The sequence below is a fragment of the Lepidochelys olivacea genome, assembly GCF_965140295.1.
Source record: "Lepidochelys olivacea isolate rLepOli2 genome assembly, chromosome: 9".
Taxonomy (NCBI): domain Eukaryota; kingdom Metazoa; phylum Chordata; order Testudines; family Cheloniidae; genus Lepidochelys; species Lepidochelys olivacea.
In genome coordinates this window covers 61,640,069-61,660,242 of record NC_140419.1, presented here as the reverse complement: position 1 = coordinate 61,660,242, position 20,174 = coordinate 61,640,069, and the positions used below count along the sequence as shown (strand labels likewise).

General features: G+C 47.3%; 1 protein-coding gene across 3 annotated transcripts in view; it reads left to right on the top strand.

The window, feature by feature from the left end:
- Positions 1-17,312, top strand: part of AIFM1 (apoptosis inducing factor mitochondria associated 1) — a 37,658-nt gene extending 20,346 nt beyond the window's left edge. For all 3 annotated transcript variants that reach the window (XM_084639509.1, XM_084639510.1, XM_084639511.1), the window contains 13 exons: positions 567-691; positions 834-964; positions 1,843-1,933; positions 2,620-2,704; positions 7,202-7,278; positions 9,072-9,180; positions 10,458-10,565; positions 12,629-12,717; positions 12,809-12,949; positions 13,513-13,655; positions 15,082-15,206; positions 16,389-16,585; positions 17,060-17,312. In XM_084639509.1, coding sequence (XP_084495635.1) covers positions 567-691; positions 834-964; positions 1,843-1,933; positions 2,620-2,704; positions 7,202-7,278; positions 9,072-9,180; positions 10,458-10,565; positions 12,629-12,717; positions 12,809-12,949; positions 13,513-13,655; positions 15,082-15,206; positions 16,389-16,585; positions 17,060-17,131 — 1,493 coding nt within the window. In that variant the 3' untranslated portion in view covers positions 17,132-17,312. The remainder of the gene's footprint in view (positions 1-566; positions 692-833; positions 965-1,842; positions 1,934-2,619; positions 2,705-7,201; positions 7,279-9,071; positions 9,181-10,457; positions 10,566-12,628; positions 12,718-12,808; positions 12,950-13,512; positions 13,656-15,081; positions 15,207-16,388; positions 16,586-17,059) is intronic.
- The last annotated feature ends 2,862 nt before the right edge of the window (positions 17,313-20,174 follow it).

The following is a 20,174-nucleotide window of genomic DNA, read 5'->3' as shown; positions in this document are numbered from 1 at the left end:
GCTGTGCCTCTTAGATGTGTTGGCTCTGCAGGGTAACTGGGTTAAAAACTTGATTTAGTCACTAAATTTAGCAGGCCTGACTGGCACGTAGAGGGAGCTAGGTATGCTGAGTTAAGAAGCCGTTTTTCCATAGGTTTCAGAGTAGCAGCCATGTTAGTCTGTATCTGCAAAAAGAAAAGGAGGACTTGTGGCACCTTAGAGACTAACTAATTTATTTGAGCATAAGCTTTTGTGAGCTACAGCTCATAGTATCTCTTCTGATGCTAACTACACATCAACATCCTTCACTGTTTCAGGCTGCTCCTTGGCGAGGGTAGTGTCTCCCAGAATGTCATGCAGGATTTGAGAAGCCATCCTCTGGGTGAGGGGATGGGAGAGAGCAACCTTTAGTGAATATCTAAGGGACAGCAGTCCACCAAAGAGAATTACCAGTATTTGAAATCCAAAGGATGTCATGATTCTTTCAAGGGTGAATGTTTTCCTTCTGCTGTTTGGGGGCAGGCAGTGTTCCTGGTGGAGCTTTGTTGCTGTATTCACAACAGGCTGTCTGATCTGTTGCTTTGCAGCTCCAGAGACAGATCCGAGTGCTCGCCCTGAATGTCCATCCCATGCTCCTTTCCTGCTAATTGGTGGAGGCACTGCTGCTTTTGCTGCTGCTCGATCCATTCGGGCTCGTGATCCTGGGGCTAGGGTAAGGGATGTGCACAGCTCTCCTCTAGAATGGCGCATGTCTAAAGCCAGATGATGTGTTCCCTTTAGAGCTTGTACATTTCATTCTGCCATTCTCAACTTGTAAACATAGTTGAGGTTGTTAATGATTTCCCATATTAAAGGTGCTGATTGTTTCTGAAGATCCTGACCTGCCATATATGCGTCCTCCTCTTTCCAAAGAACTGTGGTTTTCAGAGGATCCGAATGTCACGGAGACTCTGCGATTCAAACAGTGGAATGGCAAAGAGAGAAGGTATGTGCCATCTGCATGCAGTGATTAATGGGAATTGAATTAATTGCTTAATGACACTTTGAGTGTCCAAACTATGCTCATCTGGGAGTCACTGGCAACCTGCTTAGGTGCGTGAAAGCCACCGGGCTTAAAATGGAGCAGCTTTCCATGCACTTATCTTCACTATGGATGGACAGCCTATTGAGAATACGCATCCTGCCGTGCATTGTGGCTAGACTGCTCCAGGAGCACTGTATGCTGGTACACATGGTTTCCAAGAGCCACATCTTTGTACTGACGATAACAGCTGCAAGCTGCCCTTTTGAGCTCCTTAGTTCACTATGTACACTGGCTACACTGAGTCCCTGGCTTTAAATGCTGAGACTGTGCACAGACTTGTCAGTTGGGAGCACTAAGCAACAAACTATAAACCCAGGATGTTGCAGCGCTGGAGACTGTTATGGTGAAGTGCCCGTGCAGAGCATGAGTGTGTCTCCCTGTTGTGCTACAGCCTGTATCTTCCTCTGTCTTCAGGGAAAATACTGAACACTTAAGAACTGGACTGTATAACCTCCAGGAAATGAGCTTAAAGAATGTGATGCAATTATGTGGTGCAAAGCTGACCTCCGTGCAATTTTGACTAGACCTGTGTGGCTTCCTCCATTGTAGAGCATTGCTGTACTAGTGATTGGTTTTGAACAGTACAGACATCCTAGTTTTATGAAACAAAATCCTTTCTAGAATTTGCAGGGGAAGCGTGTTACCATATCAGAAGTTGTTTTTCTCTTTGTAAACTCCCATATGTGTTTCGATGGGTGGGTGCTCTTCCAGTCATTGAGTAGCTGCTAATGTGGGAAAACCAGCAATACTGTGTACATTGAAGCCCTTTTTCTCTACAGTATATATTTCCAGCCACCTTCTTTCTACGTACCTGCTCGTGATCTGCCTTATATAGAGAATGGTGGTGTGGCCGTCCTCAGTGGCAAGAAGGTGGGTACAGCATTACAGCGCCATACATTTACACAGCCCTTTACAAACAGCAGAGCTTACAGCCTAAGAGTCTGTCTACACTGCGTTTTAAAACCCACAGCAGTAAGTCTGAGCCCCAGTTGACAGGTGTAGGCTCGTGGTCTGGTACTAAAAACAGCTGTGCAGACATTTGGACTGGAGCTCCAGTTCTGAAGCCTGGCAATGGGGTGTTACTGAGGCTGCCAAGCACCACCTGACCCTGAGCTGGTGTGTGTAGTTAGCCTCACTGAAACCAAAGGCATTCTGGGCTCAGCTACCAGGTGTACAGGGGAGGGAATGGGCAGCCAGGCTCCCTACTCACTCTGACCACGAAACTTGTAAGGAGGCTCCTAAAGCTATCAGTCCTGTAGAATAATAGCAGGTGCCTGATCTGCATTCCCCTGAGAGTCAGCAATCATGGAGAGGAACAAGCCTAGGGAAGGTTCAGTCTGAGCTTCGACCTACGGCCAAGTTAAAACCTCTTGTTTAGTTCTGAAGCCGTGCTCCTTCCTCAGCTCCCTTTCTCCAGAAAAGGGAGATTCTACAGGGAAACCTTGTTCAAGCTAGGGTATCTTCTGTGACGGCTTCTCTGCCTGATAAGCCTATGCCCACTGATCAGGGCTACAGGACATGTAAACCTGAGCTGCTCTCTGCATTGTGCCTTGCAGGTGGTGCATATGGATGTTCGAGGCAATGTGGTGAAACTTGATGATGGAACCCAGATATCCTATGATAAATGTTTAATTGCCACAGGTTAGTTCCGTGGTGTGTCATCTTTCCCTCACGTGTTAATTCTTGGGCTGACGGTAATGTCATACACCGTTTTGGCGAGGTTCTTTGTTCTCTGAGACAGTAATACAGACCCCTTCAGCTGATGGGGATTTGAACCGAGCAGACTTGTCTAGGACAGTTACATGGACAGGGATGTGCCTGATGGGAATTTGTGTCTGGTCCAGTGCAATCCAACTCCTCCCATGGAAATCATGGGATGTCTCTGTTCTCCTCTGACTGTGCCACAGGACAGCAGGGGAGGCATGCTAAGCCATGCCCAGCAAGCTGAGAATTGACTTCTGAGAAGATATGGGGAAGGAGGTTCTCATTTCAAGTCTGACATAAGTATTCTTGCCAGCAAGTTAAAGAAGTATGGGCTGGATGAATGGAATATAAGGTGGATAGAAAGCTGGCTAGATCATGGGGCTCAACGGGTAGTGATCAATGGCTCCATGTCTAGTTGGCAGTGGTATCAAGTGGAGTGCCCCAAGGGTCGGTCCTGGGACTGTTTGTTCAATATCTTCATTAATGATCTGGAGGATGGCATGGACTGCACCCTCAGCAAGTTTGCAGATGACACTAAACTGGGAGGAATGGTAGATACGCTGGAGGGTAGGGATAGGATACAAAGGGACCTACACAAATTAGAGGATTGGGCCAAAAGAAATCTGATGAGGTTCAACAAGGACAAGTGCGGAGTCCTGCACTGAGGACGGAAGAATCCCAAGCACTGCTACAGACTAGGGACCGAGTGTCTAGGCAGCAGTTCTGCAGAAAAGGACCTAGGGGTTACAGTGGATGAGAAGCTGGATATGAGTTAACAGTGTGCCCTTTTGCCAAGAAGATTAACTACATTTTGGGCTGTATAAGTAGATGCATTGCCAGCAGATCGAGGGACTTGATCGTTCCCCTCTATTTGGCATTGGTGAGGCCTCCTCTGGAGTTCTGTATCCAGTCCCACACTACAAGAAGGATGTGGAAAAATTGGAAAAAGTCCAGCAGAGGGCAACAAAAATGATTAGGGGGCTGGAGCACATATGTCAGGATTCCCTCCCCACTCTGGGATACAGATGTGGGGACCCTCATGAAAGACCCCCTAAGCTTATTTCTACCAGCTTAGGTTAAAAACTTCCCCAAGGCACAAATTATTCCTTGTTCTTGAACGGTATTGCTTCCACCACCAAGTAAGTTAGACAAAGATACAGGAAAAGGACCTCTTGGAGTTCCTGTTTCCCCAAGATATCCCCCCAAACTCCTTCACCCCCTTTCCTAGGGAGGCTTGAGAATAATATACCTACCAAATAGGTAAACAAGGTGAGCACAGACCAGACCTTTTGGGTTTTTAGGATACTAAAAACCAATCAGGTTCTTAAAAGCAGAACTTTATCATAAAGAAAAAAGTAAAAGAAGCACTTCTCACTTCTATAAAATCGGGATGGAAGGTAATTTTACAGGGTAATGAGATTTAAAACACAAAGGATTCCCCCTCTAAGCAAAACTTCAAAGTTACAAAAAACAGGAATAAACCTCCCTCTTAGCATAGGGAAAATTCACAAGCTAAAACAAAAGATAATCTATTGCATTTTCTTGCTATTACTTACAATTTCTGTAATTTTAGATGTATAATTTCAGTAGGAGCTGGATTACCTGCTTGGTCTCTTTATTTGTCTCAAGAGGGAACACACACAAAAGAGCACAAACAAAACCTTCCCCCACAGATTTGAAAGTATCTTCTTCTCTTATTGGTCCTTTTGGTCAGGTGCCAACCAGGTTATTTGATATTCTTAATCCCTTTCAGGTAAAGGAGGGATTTTATGCTACCCGTAGCTGTATATTTTTGACATGATTTATGAGAAGAGGCTGAGGGAACTGGGATTATTTAGTCTGCAGAAGAGAAGAATGAAGGGGGATTTGATAGCTGCTTTCAACTACCTGAAAGGGGGTTCCAGAGAGGATGGATCTAGACTGTTCTTAGTGGTAGCAGATGATGGAACAAGTAGTAATGGTTTCAAGTTGCAGTGGGGGAGGTTTAGGTTGGCTATTAGGAAAAACTTTTTCACTAAGAGGGTGGTGAAGCACTGGAATGGGTTACCTAGGGAGGTGGTAGAATCTCCTTCCTTAGAGCTTTTTAAGGTCAGGCTTGACAAATCCCTGGCTGGGATGATTTAGTTGGGGATTGGTCCTGCTTTGAGCGGGGTTTGGACTAGATGACCTCCTAAGGTCCCTTCCAACCCTGGTATTTTATGATAAGGCTCTGAGTGCCAAGCAAGGCTCAAGGTCCTGCCTGCCTGAGGAGTGATGGGGAGAATCTAGCTCCGATCCCCTCTGTAGTGGGGCATTGCTGCTATAGCCTATGATTCTTAGTCCCGGCTTGCAAACTCATCTGGTGGAGAGGGCTGGATTCCCTTTTTTTATCATGGTCAGTGGGCCAGGGTGTGACATTAGGACAGAGTTTATGGGAGATCACCCATGATTGTGCAACCTCCCACCCTCACCCCTCATGGTAAGTGTGGAATATGATCTTTAGGTGGTAACGAAACTGTTTGTTGTTACCTTATCTATTATTTGTTCAGTACCTTGCCACCTTTAGTGTTACTTAGTGGGAAAATCATCTTTCTGCCGTGTGTTCTGTTCCTTCCCAATTCTCATTCCTGGCTTTCTCTACCTCTTTCCTAGTTTTCCTTCTTTTCTCTCTCCCTTCAATTTTCTCCCTGAAGCTGTTCCCACTCCCTTCCACTAAAATGGTTAGCACTGAAATGGCTAACATTGACATTCAGGGTGTCATTGTAAGGGTTTAGAGTTAAATAGCCCCATCTACAGATTATGTATGTATTATATTGGTTACTTAAGAATTCCCAGTTGTTGCTCTGAGGTTTGAAAGGTTCTTGTCCCAAAATCAGCCCCATTATTATTAAAATTACTGTACGGGGGAGCCCCGACGTGCACAGTTGCAACACTCACACTTTAGGACCCCTTCTATATTTACAGTAGTTTAATACATTTAGCAAAGTCCCAAACTCTAACCCAGCAAGGTAGGTAGAGAGAATACAGAATGTCCATCTGCACATCCAGACTCTCCTTCCCTTGCAGAACAACCTGAAATGTTAGCCATTATCTTCCTCATCACCATCACCTTCCTCACCATCACCAGTGGCCATCGTCCTGGCACCTCCCATCTCTCTCTCACCCTGCACATAGGATGGGCTACAACTTGTATAATATGTTATATGCTTATGCCACTCTGTGCAATGCATATTCAGTAGGGGTTTCTCTATTCTTCCTTGTTTGTATTTCCTCACCTTACTAATGTTGGGGCGCCCCTCTCCTATAGGTTAGTACATTAATGATCTCCGTATCATATATGTCAGTTCATTGCCATGGCAGTCTTGTGGTCAGACATCTGCAGATGTTCCCATTCTAAAATATCTAAAAGCTGGTGTTAGCTCATGTTCCTGTGGTTGGCTGGTGTCATTATGGACAAACTTCCCCCTTACACACACTGTTCCCCAAAGCTTAGGGGTGACCATTAGGCCATTTACCTGTGCCAAACTTCATAGGCCTGAAGCTGATGTTTTACAGGGGACAGGCCTATAGGTTCCTTGTGTTAACTGCTGAATGAAATAAATACCACAGTTAGCTCTATGGAAGAGGTCCCCAGACTTTCTCTCTCACCACCGCTTACCTGTTTCCGCCCCCCCACCCTGTGGGGACATGGCTCCAGGAGCGGGGGGGACGCATACAGAGGTAAGGGGGTCGAGGCTGGGACTACAGCTAGGGGCAGGGAAGTGGCCAGGAGTGGATCCCTGGGCGCACAGGCCTGGCAGCCAGGGCCCTGGATGTGGGACTAGGGTCAGCAGCGGAGTTGGTGGGTGGCACTCCCTCCCAGCCCCCCTGAACTTTGCTCCACACCCCCTGGTGTGCCCTACAGTTTGGGGACCTCTGCTTTATGGGCTATAGTTCTCATCCCAGTGAGATTAGTGGAGGACAAGGGAGTCCATCCTTCTGAATGCTTGTTTCAGGCTGTCTGCAGACTCAAGCAGACATCCCTGCATTGGTTACACTTGAGGCACATTTAGAAAAGTTTCTTCACAAACAGAAAGGCTGGAAACGTATGAGTACTTCCCCCCCGCAAAGATTCTTCATGTTCTGAATGTCCTGGAGGCTGTGTAAATACATCAGATGGGTTGTATTTGGCCACGTTTGACGCTTACTGTGCTCTATTATTTTGAGCTCTTTTGAGTCGTTCATACCCGCTGATGAGCTTGTCAATTGTCCTTGTCCCATTTGACAATACTGATTTCTTTTGAACCCTGTGTTTTGAACAGAGCTGAGATGTACATGAATGTGTCTGTCTGTCTGGTAGGGGTTGGAGTAAGTTCTGCAGCAATAGGAGCCCAAACCCAGATTCTACAGCTTTGCCTGGAGGGCTAGTGCTCTCATCTGAGTGTTGTTGCTAGTTGTCTCTCTTCCTGTTATCAGGTGGTTCCCCAAGGAATCTTCCTGCAATCGAGAGAGCAGGGAAAGATGTGCAACGAAGGCTGACGCTGTTCCGCAAGGTAATCCAAGGGGCTTTTTTCCTTGTGTGCTCTCTGAAGCCTGTCACGATGGGGTCGGTTACCCTCAGCCTGTGCTAACTCTGCGCTGACTCGGATTCTTAACCGATCTTGCCCATCAGGGACTGGCCTCAATCAGTAACTAGAAGGTCCCTCATACGGCTTTGCTGGCCACAAACAAGCTAACAGGGTAGCTATGTTAGCATCCCACCACTTTGTCCCCAGGAAATTAGAGCCCTCGCTTCAGGATTTTAGAGATAAATTAGGCATAGGACTTTCTCGTATCTCCCAAGCATTTCACATGCAATAATGAATTGAGCACTCTCCAACCCCCAGGAGGGAAAGGGTGGGGTTATCATTAGATTAGATACAAATTAGGCACAATAAGGGTAAATTATTTTCCCACAGCCATATTGATTGAGTCAAGATATCCTGATTCCCAGGCCAGTGCAATAAGCACAAAAGCATTCTGCCCCTGTCTTGTCTGGCCCAGATGGATTAGAGCAGAGGATTTAAAAGTCTAGGAAGATTCCACTAACCACGTGACCAGCTAGCTTTGGTAGACCGTTGCATGTGCACAGAAATTTCAGTTTCAATAGTAACTAAATGTGGATGGGGGGTGGAAAGTTACCTCCTTGGCTCATGCTTCCCTCTCCTTAACCCCAGTATGGTGCATGTGTCCTGGGAAGCATCTCATCCCTGCTTGCAGAGGCCTTTCCTATATACAGTTCTGTTCTTCCTTCATCAAGGGCAGCATGCTTTATAAGTAGGGCCCTACCAAATTCACGGTCATGAAAAACATGTCACAGACCGTGAAATCTGGTCTCCCACCATGAAATCTGATCTTTTGTGTGCTTTTACCCTATGTTATGCAGATTTCACGGGGGAGACCAGCATTTCTCAAATTGGGGTGCTGATCCAAAAGGGAGTTATAAAGGGGTCACAGTATTGCCACCCTTACTTCTGTGCTGCCTTCAGAGCTGAACGGCAGGAGAGCAGTGGCTGTTGGCCGGGTGCCCAGCTCTGAAGGCAATGCCCCACCAGCAGCAGTGCAGAAGTACGGGTGGCAATACCATACCGTACCATGCCATCCTTACTTCTGCACTGCTGCTGGCTGCGGCTCTGCCTTCAGAGCTGGCATCCCGGCCAGCAGCTGCCGATCTCCAGCTGCCCAGCTCTGAAGGCAGCATCACCACCAACAGCAGCACAGAAGTAAGGGAAGCAGTACTGCGAACACCCCCCACCCATCCCCTCCAGTGTTGGTGGTGGTTTGAAATATAAATGGGAGGAAGTTGAGGCTCTTTTCTAGTTCAGTCACTGAACCAGTGCTAAGGAGCCGTGCTGTGTGCTACCAATTGGCAGACCAGCTTTTAGTCCTGAACTCCTGCTGAGCGCCTGGTGAGGTTGACATGCTCAGCTGGGGAAGGGAGAAGGTGGACAACATGGTTTGAGGTTGCTTTAGGGCGATACGTGGAGGCCCATTTGCAGCACCGTTAATTGGGATTAGGCTTCTTGGCTGGAGGGGAATTGTTATGAGGAGATGGTTCACCCCGGGAGTGGGAAGGATCTCTTTGTGCTCTGGATCTCTGCAGGTGGATCAAATCAGACTGCAGTGGAAATTCAAGAGTTACTGCTGAAAGTACAGAAGGGGAAGTATGTACAGCTGACTCAGCCCAGAGAGTGTGGGACCAATTTCCTCATGTTCACAAATCATTTGGAGGCAGGATCTGGAGCAAAATGCTCTCTGCTGTTGTCACTCACTGGGGCATCTGAAATGGAAATAAATCTTCTTACAGATTGAGGACTTCAGAGCTCTAGAAAAGATTTCAAGAGAAGTCAAGTCCATCACCATTATTGGCGGCGGCTTCTTGGGTAGTGAGCTGGCCTGTGCTCTGGGAAGAAAAGGTGAGTGGTTTGCACCAGGCTGCTTGCTTCAGTCTCTTGCACGAGGCAACACATGTGAGACTGACACATGTCAAGAAACCCCGGAGAGACCCAAGCTAGAAAAATCTGAGGGCTTGTCTAGTCAAACGCTTAGCTTTACAGCAAGCTAGGGTGTGACTCTACCACTTGCTAGCCTGCCTGTCTGTGTGGACCCTGCTGCTGCGAATTAACGCTTCCTCTGTGCACTTTGACCTACTCGTGTTTCAAAGTAAGGTAGGTGAAAGTGCACTAGGGAACTTTTAGTGCATGGCAGCAGGGTCCACATAGACGCTCATCATGCAGCAGGCTAGTGCGGGGTAGATTTACACCCCAGCTTGCTGCGAGCTAAGGGTTTGTTTGAACAAACCCTCAGATTACGTCCTTCCCTCTTCTCCACCCACCTCTGGTCTTATTTTGGAAAGGGAAGTTGGGGGTTGGGGTTCCCTGCCGGTCAAGGCAGTTGGCTAGCAGAACGGATGTCTGTCTGCCTGCCTGTAGTGGTCTGATGCATTATTACATGAACTCTTGGCTGGCTGTGTGGACTTGTCAGGCTCTCCATTGCCCCACAGACATCTCCTTCGCTAATGGTCCAGTAGTCCAGGGCCCCAGTGCATTTTGAAGTGCTTCCCAGTTCTTTGAGCCTGGCTCTTTTGGACTTGCTGTCTGGAATAGCAGGCGGGTTTGAGTAAATTTGGAGATCAGTGCTCCTTGTGGAAAGGGTCAAGTTTGCCTTGTAAATGAAGCCCCACTCCAGTAATTCTCCCAAAGGCCTGTGAGCACAAGCCCAACACTGCTGGTTTGGGTTTTCACCAGCAAGTGTGCATACATTCTTGAATATCTTCCTCACCTAACCTCTGCAGGTCTCCCAAGGAACAGGCCTCTCTGCGTGCATGTAATCCCCCCTCAGGCAGTCGGGGCAGTTAAATGGACACCACTGAGACTGTTTTAGGCTAACACAATCCTGTCTGTGTGTAAATCCAGTGTCTGATCCCACAGTGTGTGCTGGTGCCAGTCAGGGATCCAGACAGTGTCTGACCCCAAAGGCCAGAAACAGTCCCTTTGTTACTCACCCGTGATGCAAACTCTGGAAGCCAGGACATGGGGTTAGAGTGATTTGTGTCTAGGAAATTGCAGTAAGAAAGGACTTGAACTCCTCTTGTCTAAGCAGGGTAAACTATCTTGGGGTGTGTTCTGAAGTTTTGCGTAGCTCCTTGTTATCCATGTGGTATAAAGGGGCTGCTCTCTGGGTCTCTTCACAGTACATGCCACAGGGCTGGAGGTGATTCAGATGTTCCCAGAGAACGGCAACATGGGCAAGGTCCTGCCTGAGTACCTGAGCAACTGGACCACAGAGAAAGTCAAACGAGGTAAAGCTGTTCCTTAACCCCTTCCTTTCTTCTGAGCTCCTGCTCCTCCTACGAGGTAGCCTGTGGGAGCAGTAGAGTAGATCCATCCTCACCAGTATTACTCTTGTAAAGTATATGACAGCAGACCTCATGGTGGTAGAGGACTGCTGTCTCATAGCTTGTCCCCAGGGAAGAGCCTCTACCTTTTCGTCAGTGAACTCTTAGTCAGACATCTCCTTCCATGGGAATTGGTGTCCTCACGAAAGCTTATGCTCAAATAAATTCCTTAGTCTCTAAGGTGCCACAAGTACTCCTGTTCTTTTTGCGGATACAGACTAACACGGCTGCTACTCTGAAATCTTTGGTAGTGTCACTGATTTAATCTTTCATGCATGTGTTGTAGAATCTATAATCTGCTTAGGTTTTAGGCTTAGCTGGTTCTTCTCACTTGGACCTGATCATACGCTCCTTTCCATGCAGCTCTGGAGCTATGGCTGGAGTTTTGGCTCTCCCTGCATCCCCTCTGAGGAGTGTCCCTTCACTCCAGAGGAGGGGGTCCTGCTTGAGCATTTGCCTAATGCTGAGAGGGGATTTCTGCTGCAGAAGAGGCACAAGTCCGTTGCCTAGCAACCCATGAGCAGAACAGGACGTGTTTTGGCTAGAACCACTCGTCTATTTAGATGGCACAAAACAGCCCTAAAGCTGGCTTACCTGGCTGCTTGAGGATTTCCTGGGTACCACAGAGCCGGCATGGTGGCTCCTCTAGCACCCGTCCTCCCAACCACTTGTGCAGGGGGCGTGGCCGGAGTACCCTGTCCATGGCGATCTCTGTAATGGCCCTGAGGCTGTTCTAATTTGTGGCAGGAACGAGACCAGCAGGTGGCCCCAGCATTCTGGGAGCAAAGTATGGCTTCAAGACTTGACATCCCACGCCTCTCCTGAGCTGCATCAAACACAACAGCCACAGCCTGGGATCCTGCCTCTCATTTTGTGCCTCAGCCATATAGCCTGGAGCAAAGCTTGTGGAAGAGGGAACACATCTTGCCCAGCCTCCCGCCTTGGGAAAGCAAGACCCTGTTTGTCCCTCCCTGAAGGGTCTGAAGTACCTTTTTCTTCTTTGGCATTTTCCATTGAGAATAAGTTCTTGTGCTCTCGAGGGTTGGGGTGGAGGAAGGAAGAGGACTGATTACCCAACCTGCTATGGAGGCAGAATAGGCTTTTGGGCATGGGGCTTAGCCAGAGGGCCTAGTGACTGAAAAGGCTGCTCTGCTTCCCTTCCACTGGTCCTGGAAGATCCTTTGTAAGGTCTGTGGACCTGGCTGGAATGGAGCAATATCTAACCTATGTATCCATTATAGTGCCTGAGGACTGGAAAACAGAGGTCCCAATCCCTGCAGGTTTCTGTGCACGTAATTTGCATCTCCTTACAGACAAACACTTGTTGCTGTAGATCGTGTGTTTCTAAACAATCCTCTTCAGACTTGTTATAGTGGAACCTCAGCGTTACAAACATCTTGGGAATGGAGGTGGTTTGTAACTCTGAACAAACCGTTATGGTGGTTCTTTCAAAAGTTTACAACTGAACATTGACTTAATACAGCTTCGAAACTTTACTGTGCAGAAGAAAAATGCTGCTTTTAACCATCTTAATTTAAATGAAACAAGCACAGAAACCGTTTTATTACCTTGTCAAATGTGTTTTAACTTTCCCTTTATTTTTTTTAATAGTGTACGTTTAACACTGTACAGTATTTGCCTTTTTTTGTTTGTTTGGTCTCTGCTGCTGCCTGATTGCGTATTTCCAGTTCCAAATGAGGTGTGTGGTTGATCAGTCAGTTCGTAACTCTGAGGCTCTACTGTAGTTGGTTTCCTTTCTGTTCACACTTTTACTCTGGACTCTGTGGATCCTGTGTACAACAAAGAGAAGCCAGTGTCCTTTAGCTGCTGAGCCATCCGCAATTCTGCCCGGTACAATCAAGAAGCGGTACTTCGTTTGCGTGTCTGCACCACATAGTTTGGCTTCCACTGAAATCTCTGCTCTTCTCCCCTGGCCTCCAGCTGAGTGTTCTGTGTTTTGTTTCCAGAGGGTGTTAATGTCATGCCCAATGCTGTGGTGAAGTCCGTCTCTGTCTGTGGGAACCAGCTGATAATTAAACTGAAGGATGGAAGAAAGGTAAATGCCAGGCGCAGGCAGCGAGCCAGACACTTGGCCATGTGGAAAAGGAACGAATAGTGTAACCAGTCTGGATTTCTCTCTCCATCAGGTGGAGACCGATCACATAGTGGCAGCGGTGGGCCTGGAGCCCAATGTGGAGTTAGCAAAGTCTGCTGGCCTGGAGGTAGACTCTGATTTTGGAGGGTTCAGGGTGAATGCAGAGCTGCAGGCACGCTCTAACATCTGGGTGGTAAGTGTGTGTAGATGGAAGATGCTTCTTTATCTGCTGTTTATGTTGCAATGAGTAAGCATGTATGTAGAACTGTGATTATAAACCCAATTTAGGTGAATGGGTGAATTGTGGTCTGACAATACAAGTAAGATGCAGAGAGCAGCAATCTTAGGTATCTCATTAATGCACACTTGCTGGCATGCCTTGTTCCTGTAGTAAGAATTGTGGGCAAACTTCTACTTTACAAGTATGAGCACTGTGTGCATGAGGAGTTGGCATATCCCAGTAACCTCCTCACCTCTTTGCCTAATGCCAGAGGAGTCCTGTGTTGACACACAAAGGTCCCTTTGGCAGGGAATCCAAACCTCCTTGAAGTGCAATCAGCATGACCACAAAACTATCTTAGTTTTCCCTGTTCTGGCATGAGTGCTGAAGCCATGGAGACCTGCTAAATTGGAGGCAGTCCTGCAACGCTTTTGTTTTCTTTCCCTTTATGGTTGGGCAATATCTCCCATCGTTCTTTTTCTCTTTAACTTGCCTTTTCTCTTGTCCATTTTTCATTGTGTGCATCTCTCTTTAAGGCAGGAGATGCTGCCTGCTTCTACGATATCAAGCTAGGCAGAAGACGCGTGGAGCATCATGATCATGCTGTTGTGAGTGGAAGATTAGCTGGAGAAAACATGACAGGAGCTGCTAAGCCATATTGGCATCAGTCAATGTTCTGGTAGTTTTACTCCCTCTTTCTGTATACCTTTTGTCACGCTGTCCGGAGTGGCTCACAAGCATGAGTGTCAGCCTCAGGGCAGACTGTCACAGAGCAGGGCACAAGCCCCAAATTGGTTGTATGTTCTTTAGATTTCCAGTAACAAGTGTGAACTCCCAATATACTAGTCTTACCATGGAGTCTCACACAGTCCCCTTGGGCACACCAATCTAAAGCTTGCCTTTGTGATAGATAGTCCCTTACACCAAAAATCACAATAATATTCAGTTTACACCCAGTCCCAAAGGACTTACACCCAGGTCACTTGCACTCAGATCTCTCACCAAAGACCGCACTTGTAGCTAATATTGTAATGAACTAACGATTTATTAACTAGGAAAAAGAAATGAGTTATTTACAAGATTAAAGCAGCGCGCGCGCGCACACACACACACACACACGCACGTTAGCCTTCCATTCTAAATGATGATAGAAACTTCTGTAATTTAAAAAAACTTGAGATGTCCTTTAGGGCTCACCTAAGCTCAGCTGTTGGGGACTCCTTGTCTAGGCTAAGAAACTCACCCCTCAGAGTTCAAGCAGCAAAGGAATAATCAGTTCTCCTTAACAGGCCTTTTTATTCCCTTCCCCCAGCGTTCAAGCTGGGATGGGATGAGGGCTTGGGCATGTCCCCTCCTCAGAGCTGTGGGGGAAACAATCAACAAAGTCCTTATTCTACAATGGCCCGTTTGGACACAGTAGTGCTTTGTGATGGACAGGGGATAACACCTCTTGTGGTGAATGAGTAATTCACACTGGACAATGCTTCTCCCCTGCCTGGGGGGATTTACAGTCTGAGCAAATGTTTAAACATTACCTTGTACCATGGGAGCAGCTGTTCTAAGTAGGATTAATACATGCAGCATCCTACAAGCATTCTATTTTAACTGTACTAACCCACGGGGGAGCCAGACTGGGTCTAGCTCAGCATTTGTCAATGTGTAGTGGCTAAAAGTTATTCCCTAGTGCCTTGCTATGTTGCCAGACCAGGTACCGTGGCATGGCGCTTGCTGTATAAATCCTGTATAGTTGGCCATCCAGAAGCACAGCTGATTGCCAAGCAGCTCTGTAGGGGATGGTGCACTGCAATATTTCACTGTGAGGTAACAGGCAAGTTTGCTAGGCCATCTCCCTCTCCCCTGTTGGGTTAGATCTATACTTGTCCATTGAATGCCTGCATTGAGAGCTGTGCAGCCAAAGGTCTTGCAGGTGCTGGCTGGCACCTCTTGTATTCTGCACACCAGGTAACCCAGCTCGGCTCAAAGCTGTTCTGGAGAAATTGGGTGTTCTGTGGCCTCCTGTTTCTTTTAAATCAATCAAATTGTTAAATGGCTAGTTAAGGTTTCAAACTGGGACACTGCAACGGTCTGTTTCTGTTTATTGCTAGGAGTGACCTGGGTCCTGATGTCGGATATGAAGCCATTGGCCTTGTAGACAGTAGCTTGCCCACTGTAGGAGTTTTTGCTAAAGCAACTGCAAAAGACACACCGAAGTCTGCAACGGAGCAGTCAGGTAGGGGAGCGGCGTTGCTGGAGGCTGTACAGCTGTCTGTAGAGTGGTAATACGTGGAAGGTTGTCATGTATTGAAGGCAGTCACTCTGCTCCCCCGTGGCAGGGGTTTCAGAACTGTGCAGGGTGGCTGAGCATCAGGAGACACCTGCCCTTTGAACTTGGCTCACCTCCAGCCCAGACTGCAGAGTGTGCTTCTGGCCACACCACTCTGGAGAGGGGAGCAGCATCCTTGTGGGTGAGTTCTAGGCAGTGTCGGTGCACCTTTGGTCAGGTTCAGTGATCTGTGCATCTGGGGACGGCATTATCAGCCTAAACAAAGGAGAGAGCATTTCAGCTTGAATCTCCTCTGCCTCATGCAGGAAGCAGTGTCCAACCTTCTTCCACCAGAAGGTAGGTCGTTTTGCTGCAAGGGGTGAGCTCCGACCAAAGGTTTTGGGGGTGGAGGGGAGATGTAGGAACACAGTTTAGCGACTCACCTTGGTATAAAAATTGTTGGCTAGCAATACTGGGGATGCTGCTGTGGTGGCTCTTTCAGTATCCAGGACTGAGAACCACCTTTGTTACCTCCTGCCTCCAACGTCAGGGACACTTGCTTGTGCTTGGCTGGGTGTCAGCTCCCTGACACCAGCCTGCTAGCCACCCAAGCACTTTCCTCTGGGCTCTGCCAGCTCTTTAGCTTGCAGGGTAACAATAGGTGCATCTGAGTCCCTTTGAAGCATTCCCCTGTGATAGCCAGCCCCTAACTCTGGCTGCTCACAGAATTACCAGGTCTGCTGTTCCCAAAGGGTCACTGTACACACCATGATTCCACTCAGGATCAGCCCTTTGCTTAACATCACAGCACTCTGAAAACAAGAATAAGTTTATCATTAAAGACTAAAAATTCCGGAGATAGTGAGTAGGGGTCTTGGAAACAAATGGTTACATATCAAACAAAATCGTAACGCACTTTCTACAGGCTACACTTAACGGACAAGTGACTCTCTTGTCTAAAGACGCTTATTTCACCCAGGACACATCTCCTCTTCACAGTGGTGCGTTGTATTTTGCAACATTGCAGCTATTGGCATGGTCTGGATAGGAAATTCAGAGCTCTTTCAACAGGCTTTGCCTTGCAGACTAAAAGCTTCACTCTTGCATGACACTTCCAGTGTGTGACTCTCCCGGGATTTTTTGCTGTAGGGACTGGCATCCGCTCAGAAAGTGAAACAGAAGCAGAAGCCTCTGAGATTACCATCTCTGCCAGCTCTCCCTCAACACCTCAAGTTCCAAAGCAAGGAGAAGACTATGGCAAAGGGGTCATCTTCTACATCAGGGACAAAGTGGTGGTGGGAATTGTCTTATGGAACATCTTCAACCGGATGCCAATTGCTCGAAAGGTCAGATGTTTCCTCTCTACTGATGAGTGGTTGGGGCACTTGAGTTCACCAAGTGTCATGTATGCAGTATGAGTCGGCAGCAACCGTACATATTAGAGCAGCAGAATAAATTTTCATAGTAGGAAATTGTGGCTAAGTACTAGAATCTAATGTACCTTCACCTGCGATGTTTTGTCCTGTCTTTACAGCCAGCTGGGAAGTAGGTAGACAAGCTATTTTTGTAGGGAGAGTAACCCTATTTTTATCCCTTGCCAGGCATCCTTACTTGCCAGGGTACTGTCTTTTTGAATGGATCATAGGAATTGCCACAGCAGACCAGACCATTGGTCTATCTAACCTAGTTATAGTGTTTCCAGTAGTGGCCAGTAATAGGTGGTTCAGAAGAAGTGTAGGAAACCCTCTAATGGCAACTAGAAATATGGACTCCACATACATAGTGTGTGCAGCCCTCAACACCCTCTTCTGTCTCCTCAGATCATTAAAGATGGAGAGGAACATGCCGACCTCAATGAAGTAGCGAAGCTCTTCAACATCCATGAAGATTGAACCCCTGCTCCAAGACCCGTCTGGCTGGGATGCATCGGTGTAAGTGGGGACACACATGCTGCAGGCTGAGAGCTCTCCCCGCCTTGGAGTGCTGACTCTGTGTTCTGAGTACTTTGTGAATATTTCCAGTAATCTAGAACTCTAACATTTGCACCAGTAAATAAAACCAGATTCTTCTAAATTCAAGGCCTTTTTCCTAAAGATGTGAGTTGTTGTGGAAAAATTAGTCACTTGTTGTTTGCTCCACTAGGGTGAGGGCAGTGGTGTTGTCTGCTCCGCTAACGTTCACATTCTAGCAGCCTGCAGAGCTACCACCTGGGATTGAGTGCACACGTTCACACGGTATTACCCTGGGTGCTTGGCACTACCATCCTTTGCTGGCTTTAGGAGGGCAGTTCTTCAATTCTGGCTAAAATCCTGCAAATTCAGATGGAGGAATTTATGCAATAAGAGGGGGAGAAGAATCTCAAATGTGTGCTTAAAAATCACAACACAGAGTTCTGATCATAAAACTGCACCCATTATCAAATATGTGCTCCCCATGCAGATATTTATAGGCTGGGAACAAGTCATCCTTTAATCTCTTTTAAGCTAAAGAGATTGAGCTCTTTGCATCTTTCACGCTAATGCATGTTTTCCATTAATCATTCTCATGGTTATTCTCTGACCCCTCTCCAGTTTATCAACATCTTCCTTGAATTGTGGACCCCAGAACTGGGCATAGTATTCCTGCAGCAGTCACGCCCAATACAGCAGTGCCAAATACAGAGTAAAATAACCTCTCTCTCACATGAGATTTCGCTGTTTATGCATCCAAGAACCACATTAGCCCTTTTGGCTACAGGATTGCACTGAAAGCTCATGTTCAGGTGATTTTGGGCATGATGGATAATCTTTTTTGGAGTCACTGCTTCCCAGGATAGAGTCCCCCATCCTGTAAGTATGGCCTACATTCTTCTTGGAGTAATTGCACGTGTCCATTCCACTGTATGTGTTCGCCCCTCGTGTACAGTTATTGGAGAACTTTTTCCCTCAGTGGTACTTGTTGGGGCAGCTCAAGTGCCCTCTGCCATTTGTGCACCACTGTATGCAGGTATAAGAGGACAGAGCCACCCCCTTCTCTCCTTCAGTTCCTTCTGACCACCAGTGATGGTTGCTGGAGAACGTCTGGTCTTGCTATTGTGAGTTTTTCCTTCACTCTTTGTATATCATTTTTGTTCTCTTAGTAGTTGGCTTGGTAAAGAGCATAGTTAGTGCTAGTGATAGGTTTTAGTTTTAGGTCCATTTTGGACCAAATTAGAATCTTGGTACTAGGACCAGTACTGGAGCCATGCTTCATTCTCTGGGGGGTTTAAAATTCTGCCTGTTTTGTGCCAAGCCAGTGCTGATCAGCGACCCCCCCCCACCCCAGCTGCCTAAAATGTTTGGAGGAGTCCCACATCTGTGACAAAAGTCCCACATCTCTCTAAAAAAAGAGAGAGCAGCGAGATTTAAGTGTCTCTTTATGGAGGTGGCATTCTCTCTCCATCAGAGCTGTCAGGTTCAGAACATACTCCAAATGCTGCACCTTTGGTACGGCACACACCACCAGAGATGTCTTCAGCACCTCGTTCTGTGTCTCTGGTACTGAAGAAAAGAGACAAATCAGTACCCCATTCAGCAAGATCAATGGTACCAAGGCCATCTAGAAACACAGACTCTGGAAGAGACTGAAGGGAAGCATTCCTCATCTAGAAAGGGGGGATAGTAGACACTGGAACATGTGCTAGGTCTGTTGAGGCTGACCCCTGAAGTTCCTATGCAAGACATCAAACTCAAAACCCAATTCCAGTACTGACTATGGCAGAGGAGTATGTAGCTGCTAGAGAACTAATCAACCTTTCAGTACCAGTGTTTCTGGGCACTGGGGTGTGCCTCCCTGCTAGAACCTCTGCTCACCCATATCAGTTGACTTACTTGAGGGTGCACCGAGATCATCAGCTCTGCAGACAGCATTCTCCGATAACAAGGACCAGGACTGAGCAGCTGGAATTTACTGAGACAGCTCCTCCACCACAAGAGACAGACCAGTCATTGCCTCAGCATTGTGATGTGTCGTCTTCATCGCCAGATGAGGTTATGGAAATGGTGAGTGATTCACCACCACTGGAAGATTGCCCGGCTCACCAAGTACTGTTTAAAAGGGTGGCCTTGTTGTTAGACATTCACTCGGAAGAGGTCTGCAAGAAATCCCACAAACTAGTGGATGTATTAGCTTTGATGGGGCTCTCCAGAGCAGCACTCCCGATTAACGGAGCAATTCTGGCTCTGAAAGACCCCTTCTTCCCTCCGTCCTATGGCAAAATGGGCAGAGAGGAGATACTATGTCCCTTCTAAGGATTTCAAACACCTCTACTCTCATCCTCCCACAGGTTCTTTAGTGGTGGCGGCAGCTAATGAATTGGAGAGATGGGTATTGACAATCAACGTCAAAGGGGAAGGAGTTGAAGAGATTGGACCTGCTTGATGGTAAACTTTATTTAATGTGGGGCTGCAACTTAGAATTGCCAACCAGCAAGCTCTTCTACATCACTGTGATTTCACTCTGTGGGAGAACATCATGAAGTTTAAAGACAAGCTACTGGACGACCCCAGGCAGGAGTTCAGTGTGATGGTGGAGGAAGGCAAGCTGGTGGCCAGGACAGTTTGGATGCGATGGACTCAGCAGCTCGATCTATGGCATCTACCATACCTGTGAGTAGATGTTCATGGCTGCAGTCTTCCGGTTTCCCTCCTGAAGTACAGCAGACCATCCAATAACATCTGCCCTTTGAAGGTGAAGGACTACATAGCATAAAGGATTCCAGGGTAACTCTGAAATTTCTCGGAATCTGTACATGGGTGACAGAGGAAGCAGATCTGGCCCCAGCAATCTCATAGATATCAGTGCTTTATACCTTGGCCCCAAGACCTGCCAAGAAAAAGGGTTCAGGAATTACATGAGGCGATGACCTCCCCTCTCCTTGGCTACAGCAAGTTCCTCTCGACCACCGGCCCAGTTTGA